This window comes from Nelumbo nucifera, chromosome 3 (assembly GCF_055504915.1).
Source record: "Nelumbo nucifera cultivar China Antique chromosome 3, China Antique-T2T, whole genome shotgun sequence".
NCBI classification, from domain to species: Eukaryota; Viridiplantae; Streptophyta; class Magnoliopsida; order Proteales; family Nelumbonaceae; genus Nelumbo; species Nelumbo nucifera.
In genome coordinates, this window is record NC_142651.1 from 817,468 (window position 1) to 825,601 (window position 8,134).

Consider the following 8,134-nt stretch of genomic DNA (forward strand, 5'->3'; position numbering starts at 1 on the left):
AAAAAAATAAAAGAAAAAAAATGCAGATGGATTAGGTCCTACCATTTTGCTGCATCAAATATGGGTTTCTGGAAGGTATTTTATCCTTGTAAATTGGTTCAAATTAGTAGCATTAATCTGTGTTTGAATCACGGACAGGAACCTAACTAAACTTGTTCCCTACTTGAAAAAAAAAAAAAAAAGAAGAGATACTCCCCTCAGCGAAGTTTCATTTTTATTAAGGGCATCGCGTGGTGGAAGCCACATTTTTAACAAACGCATGAAACCATGGAATGCATGAATGTGGACAAGCTTTTACTTTGAACTTTGAAGCTTATGCTCATTGAGATCTCTTCCATCTCTAGTGCACGAGGGGGAAATGGGGATAATTTCTTTTCCAGTCTATTACAAAAGTACCACCATTAGAGTGAGACATCCAATTCCACCTGAGAGTAAAGACGTAAAATGAAAATACCATTAATGAAACCACAACCACCAAATACGAATACCAATACATAAAAAAAAAGTGGGGGGGGAAGGTAAGCCAGCATGTGACTGGATTGTATTTGGCGGTTTGGCCAGTTTACCATACACCATGACTCTTTGTTTGTTCACTTTTTTTCTTAAATACGTTTTACTTCTAACCAAAACATAAAGAGGAAACAAGGTGTTAGAGCGAATGTGGCATTCACAATATCGGGGGGGTCTCTTGAGCTGGAAATTAATCTATTCAGATAATGGATTAACAAAGCCATAGCTAGACAGCCTAGACTGTTAAAATACCTGAGTCTGAGTGGGTAACATCCGTCCATTCCATCTCCTAAAAAGCCACTATTTTTAGGGTTATATATACTTCCCCACATATGACTAAAACATTAACTTCATTTATACTGCATGCCTTAATGCTTTTTAAAACTGCATTCAAAAACCACAGCCCTGGTTCCATTTGGTGCTTCCCATTATATTGCCGATCTTATGGTGAATTTGAAAATTCATGCTTTGCATAAAAGCAAAGCTCAAATCATGATGGTTCGCTAACATAGGCAGGATCTTGGGCCTACCATCAGAGGGCACCATCATTTCCGTTTCCTCTGATCCCATGTCCAACAACTGCAAGTTGATCCACACCATAAGAGTTCCTGCCTACAGACTCCTTGGAGGTGTCAATACCTTCCTGTTCCTGATGGGTGAACTAAATTCCCTGCCAAAAGTGGCTAGTCAATCTACAATAACCACAGAAAACTTGCATCATGCTATCCCCCAATGTTGGAATATCCATGCTAACCAAGATCCCCCTGCCATCTAGTTGATTAGCCCCCAGAGTCTTTAAAAAATTACATTATCCATGTTATGTCATAGCAATTCATGCTACCACTACTTGAATTATAGATATCAGCAATCTGGTACAAGTATCAAATAATTTTCTATAGCACCATGTCCACCATCTCAGTCCACCCTGCTCCAGCTCCAGTAGGCCAGCTTGCTCCGGCAAAGATTTTCACTGAAAAATTAGCCTAGACAACCATTGGTAAAGGAATGGACCAATGTTTGTCCATCTGAAGTATAGATGCACCAACTTCATATCACATGACAAATGTATATGCCCTTTTGTTACTGCTACATAAAAGCAATCTTTTCATTATCCACTAACCTTGACTTTTCTAGCTTTCCATAAAGAAACCATTATCTGCACAGGCCCAAAAGCACAAGAAGAGACTCCGAGAGACCCAAAAACACAAAATAACACAACCTTAGACATGCAGAAGCATACAAGGTTCCATTAAAACCTAACCATGTTTCTTCCTGAACGGTTGCTTTCTTCTCTCTTAAAATTTTGTTAGCCACTCCATTAAAGTGTTTAATGAAAGAACGTGGACATATTTCCAAGAAAATAGGCACAGTGAAGTATGACAGGCTTGATTTTATATCAGAAAATCCTCAGTTCACTTCATTTAATTCTGTTGAGACACAAATGGGGATATTATGATATTTTAAGCATTCCACCCAACTTCATACCCTCAGAATTCAGCTGCAGTCTCACTTCTTGGGTGTGTCATCCTTATTGGTAGCTCTGTTTGAACAATATCAGGATATCAACTTAAAAAATACCAATGATTGGTCCTCGCCATTGTGCTTCTAAAGAAGTATTATTATGTATTTATCTTTCCATTAGAACAAGAAAACAGAAGCCTTGTACCATAACAAGCACAGTTGCATGGGAGAACAACTCAAATGCCACAAAGAACTAATTGTTCAAGAAACAACACAAAAACTGAATAAACTAACTGATCCTTCTTGCCATGCCAGAAATCTCTTGTGCTTTCATATACATCAACGTGAGCAAAGACATCAAGCATGATTCTGACTAGCCAAGGAAAGATAATAAGATATCATCTTACACAGCAAAATCTTATTTCCATATGGATACCTGACACGCATGCACCAACTCACCTTCCTTCCCTCTCTAGGATCAATTTCTAACCTCCAAAACAACTCAAATTAGATGCCAAAAAATAATCTACCAATCAGTCAGCACACATCTTACCATTATATCGCAAGAAGACCAGGTGATTGTTAATTTATACCTCAGAATATTGGATAAAGTGTCAAACAGGTAACATGAGCTATAACAAAAATAGAATATATCTTCAGGTTGAAAAATAAAACAAACCGACCATGAAAGAAATTGAAGAAGCAACTCTCCTGATGCTTCAGAGAAGTCGCTCTGAAGACTAAATCTAATATAGTTTTATTAGAATAGTAAATGGATAGATTTAGCTCATTAAAAACGTGTTACTGTAGCTAATACCCCCACTTTCGCCCATTTAGTGCAATTTCACAATGGACAATATACAACCTATATTTTTTTAATATTAAAATCAAATAATTTTCATAATAAAGGAGTTCAGCACCACTTTGCAGTATGTCCTCGGTCCTACAACCCTGTTTTGATAGTCTCTGGCATGTTAATGCACAGGATGGGCGGTCCTTTCCTTCGTGTAAGCTTGTTTGTTCCTTTTCTTTGGAAACGAATATACATTGTATCTATCAAAACTGGAATAAAGAAGAAATGACTGAACCCCCAATGTGAGCTGCCAATTCGAAAAACTAGGCATTTTGTATACACCAAATCCTCTGAAGTTTCACAATATTACAATATTTAGGGAAAACTAGGAAAGAGGAGAAGTAGATTCTACATATCAATTTCGGCTGCAAATCACAAAAAGATTTAACAAAACAAAAGGTGTAAAAATACAACCAATTTCATGCCTGGGTTCCCGTCAACGCCTTCATCTGGACATGATTCAAGTCCGCCGTCGGCAACGCCTCGTACGATCCAAGCTTTCTCATCCCGACACTCTTAGCCACCGCAGCATAGACAACTAACAGAATCACTACCACAAACATCACATGAACCACAAACACCAGATCCAGAATCGCTACTGCCCTCAACCTCGACTCCTCCAAATCGCACTTGGTCGACCCCTCCACCCCATTCACCACATCCAACAGCCTGTGACACCCTTCAGGGATAAACGCCTCAACATAGAGCGAAAGCCCGGTCTGCAACACCCAGAGCCCCTGTAAGCAAATTGAAGCGCCCAAACCCACATCGGCGACGAAGAGCTTGGGCTGACAAGCGAGGATCAAACAGAGGAGGGCCGAGAGGGCCGAAATTCGGGCGGAAAGGGAGTCGCATTTGGCTTGGAGGTCAGAGGTCTGGACGGAGGCGGAGGCAGAAGAAACGGAGTATTGGAGGAAGAAGACAGCGGAGGCGACGGCAAAGAATAGGTCGGAGGGGAAGGGGAGGAGGGAGGTGATCTCAGAGAGGAGAAGAGAGACGGAGAGGAGGAGGAAAAGGAAGAGAACAGCGGCAGACTGGAGGGAGGTGAAACGGTGGACGGGAGTTCGGCCCTTGAGGAGAGGGTCAGAGTCGGAAGAGACGATAGTCTGGTGGGCGAAGGCAAGGAGAAGGGAGAGGATGATGAGGTAGAGTTGCAGGTATTTGATGCGGGGCTGAGAGGACGAGAGGGAGAAAGGATGGTAGGGCTTCGCGGTGTAGGTGGTTGGGGATTTGAGGTGATTGCGGGTGGTGGAAATGAGATGGTAGAGGCCTAGTGAGAGGAGGGCTGACGAGGAGAGGATGTGCGAGATTAAGACGGCCATCTGATCTGATTGAAAAACAAAAAACCGGGATTCTCCAGACAGACAGACAGAGAGAGAGTTTCTATTGGAGTCTGTTTCGTCAAGTGCAAGAAGAAAGGGGAGATGCGTTGAATTGAATCCCTGGATTGGAATAGGAGGAAATGAAACGCTTCTTATTATTCACGAGTCAGTCACGACAGTCCCTCTCCCTCCTACAAATTACTATTGCCATGTGCGTCCATGGAATCTGCTCCCAACCAAAAACGCTTCCCACAACGTGTTGTAAGCTTTTTTTTTTATTTGTTGCCTTGTTGGGAGCAGATCCGGTCTCCTACCGATGTAGTGGAGCTAAGATTGGCAACGGGCTGGGTTCAGGGTGGGGATCGCATTCTTTGTTCCCGACCCCGACCTCGGTGATCCTGATTTCCGTTAGAGATAAAAATGGTCCTTCATTCATGATTCTTAATAGAGGTGGTTTTCTTATGGGGATCTGAATTTTCAAAATTTCTAAGGGGAAATTGTAAGTTAGTACCTTATACATTAGGTTAGTCTTACTTTGATCCCAAAACTTTAAAACATGTCAATCTAGTACTTAATTCAAAATGTGTCAATTTAGTATAAATACGTTAATCATCGTTAAGTGGCGTGTGAGTGTGAAAGGATGTAAATGCCCTTTGGGTGTCATCTAATTTTCTTTATCAACCATCCAAATGCCCAAATCCATTAAAAGCTAATAAAGAAAAGCATTTTGTCAATGTTGCTTTGATTCAACCTTGATTCTTGAGTGAGAATATGATAAATAATGTCAAAGGATAATTTTAATATTTTTTAAAGTTTTAAGTCACATGTTTATCACGTGACAAGGATAATTGACGGACTGCAACAAGGACTAAACTAGCATGTTTTGAAAGTTCAAGTATTGAATTGGCACATTTTAAAGTTCATCAAAGTGAGATTAGGCCCAAAGTACAAGGTACTTATCTACAAATTTATTATTTTTTAATTAACAGAATTTTTTTTAAAATAAATTTACTTAAAATAAAAGAAAATTTTAAATATAAATACTATTTTAAACATATTTTAATATATATATATATATATATATAATATCATTTACAAATAACAAAATATTTTAAAATATAAGGGTAAAAGACTTAAACATATCCTAAGACACATCAAAAATTTTAAAAATCCTATTTGTCCTTATGAAAAGAAGAAAAAGAAAGGGGTAAGAGAAAAGAGAAAAAAAAATGCTGATTGCCTAACAAAACAAGAGACAAAGGAGAGAGAGAGAGAGAAACCGAGTTCTGACTAGGGAAGAGAGGGGTCAGGGGAGAGATAATAATGGGACAAGCAAGACCTGAAGATCTAAGTTTTGAATCCTTAGCAGCTGATTTGTAATGGATTAGACTTTGGCACAAACATATTAATCTAAGTTATCAGTCCTGTCCAAATAACTGGCATTGGCACATTAATTGCATGCATTATTATCACTTCCATTTTCCCTACTCAAAATCTGGATTTAAGTTATGCAAAATGAATGCGTTTTAAGTTTCAGATTTTTCTTTCTTTTTTTTTTTTTTGAAATGCATATTACAAGTGTGTTATTGTATTTCCCTATTTTACATCCCTTTTATCATTGGTTGGATCTAAAACAAAACTTCTATACTACCAAATCTGACTATGTTATAAGATTTAGAAGGAGAAAAGAGTGAAAATTTTAGGATATATTTTAAAAAATTAAATGAAAATAAATGATAAAAGAGACATAAGGTATATAACTATACAAGTCTTTCTTTTAACCTAAGATATGTTTAAGTCAATTTATAAAAGCTTAGAGTATATTTAAGTTGTTTACCCAAAATAGTCCCATCCTCCACCCCAGTCAAGGATTCTTATTAATCCCCACCCTTGGTCGGGCACCGGGTGGGGATGGAAAAATTGCCATCCTTACGTGGATTGCAATACACGGGATGAGAACAGAGACTTCGAAATTTGGTCTTGGAAATAACAGTTATGATGCCGAAGTTGGAGCCCTATTAGGAGGATTGCGAGTGGCCTTAGCCCACAACATCTCCCATCTTTTGGTATATTCTAATAATGAATCCTTGGTAAATTTGACAAATACCGGCAAAACTGCTTGGATTGATCAGTTGCACAAGAATCATCTCAAAAGACTAATCTCTTTGCTTAGTTTTATATCTTTTGAACATGTTCATAGACAATATAATCAAACGGCCCATATTTTTTGCTTATATATCATGTAAGGGCCAATTTAAGTTATACTTCAACTCACTGCTGTCATCTCGTGTAACTTTCTGCTTATAAATATATAGTTTCCTTTTTTGAAAAAAAAAATGTTTTAGTAAAAAAGAAAGGCGCAAATACCTCCCTCCTTCCATTAGTTTTTTGACAAAATATCAAATTAACCCTTGGCCAACTTTTGTTCAGCTCAACAAACAAACAGTTAAATTTTTTTTTTTCCACTGAAGCAAAGCAAGGCAGCTAAACCACCCTGAACCGTCATGAACTGGAGATTGGAGAGCGCAACCAAGTTATCCACCGGAATCCGGAGTCCGGAGTCCTCCACGACTGTCTCTCTTCTGTCCCCATTGCATTGCATGTTTAGTACCACACCCCCCTGCAGCTCTCCAGTGAATTGGAACCTTCCACATTGCATGCGGAGCTTACAACCTCCGGACACGAAGACGACTGTGGATGATGAGGTTCCTTCATTTCCGATTTCACCTTTCACGGGTGAATGTGCTTCTGATTTCCGGCTCCAGTTGTTCCTGCCGACCAATCATGTGGGGTTGTTCTGTCTCAACAGAGCAAAACAGAGTAATAAGACCAATCGAATAAATAAAAAGACGAACCAGAACAATAACATAATAGAATTTTGAGGAGTAGCAGAGAAGGGCATTATTGCAAACGTGGAGGGGAAGTAAATGCAGTCAGTTCATAGCCGGAACTCAACTTCGGAGGCCGGAGCCTTGGATGTTTATGGGCTTACAACGTCAAGAGGACAAACACCTAGGCCGCCTAAGTGTGAAGAGGATAACAAGACCATGAAACACAGGTGGGACACTGGTCACAGTATCCAACTCCAAATATGAGCATGGTCTCTCCTGTACTTGATGGTCAGGATGTTAGAATTGTTGCTTCTGTTGGAAAGGGTTTCTCTTTTGCTAATGGGTTTTGATTATTTTTGTGGCTTTTAAAGCTTAGCTATATATTTCTGATTATTTTCTTGTGCTTTGTCTCGGTTATCAGTGGAGAGGGTCACGAAGAGTCGAAGAGTACTTAGAGAGAAATGATTTCGGCTTTAGAAGTAGTAAGTAGGGAGATGAACGATGCAAGCCACAAAAAATGGTTGATACCAAAGCCAAAGCCATGCTTCCTGCTAGTGTTATAACGAGGCTAATTAATTCAATTCTAATCCTGGTTTGGAGGGGAACTCGTCCAAAACACAACCACATATTCCAGCCTATTCGGCCTCACTTGGTATCTTATTTCTTTCAGGTATACAGACGAATAGAAGATAATATATAATTTTGTTTAATTGTTTTTCTGACTTGTGATAACCATACACTAATCAGCAATGGAGTTTCGGGGGGAAATGTGTTTGTTATGGACCTGTGGTGTTCGATTGTTGGTAGGTGCGTACTACAACAAGAATAAAGATTTTACCTTCCCCCATCCTACCTCTTTTTTTTTCTTCCAAAGTAACCAACATTCGATTATTAGGCCAGGTGTCGTCAATTAATAAATGTGGCCATAGAGCAGTGCAAGATCCATAACCAGAATAAAATGCACAACACATTCCCCGGTTTCTCACATATGCCAAAAGCTTGGGTCTGTGCACACAACACCCAAACCGGCTGGGCTCTAAATTGCCATCTGGCCTACATTAAAGATTTAAAGATGATGAAATCAAGCATTCAATGGATCCCACCTGAAATATTATAAATTGGGTCGAAAACCATTTAAAATTCATAAGCGTTTTCTT

General features: G+C 39.1%; 1 protein-coding gene across 1 annotated transcript; it reads right to left on the reverse strand.

The window, feature by feature from the left end:
* Window positions 1-3,067: 3,067 nt before the first annotated feature.
* Window positions 3,068-4,295, reverse strand: LOC104592700 (plant viral-response family protein (DUF716)). The gene has a single exon (XM_010252151.2). The coding sequence runs from the start codon at window positions 4,144-4,146 to the stop codon at window positions 3,244-3,246; it is 903 nt and encodes a 300-aa protein (XP_010250453.1). The 5' UTR covers window positions 4,147-4,295; the 3' UTR covers window positions 3,068-3,243.
* Window positions 4,296-8,134: the final 3,839 nt, after the last annotated feature.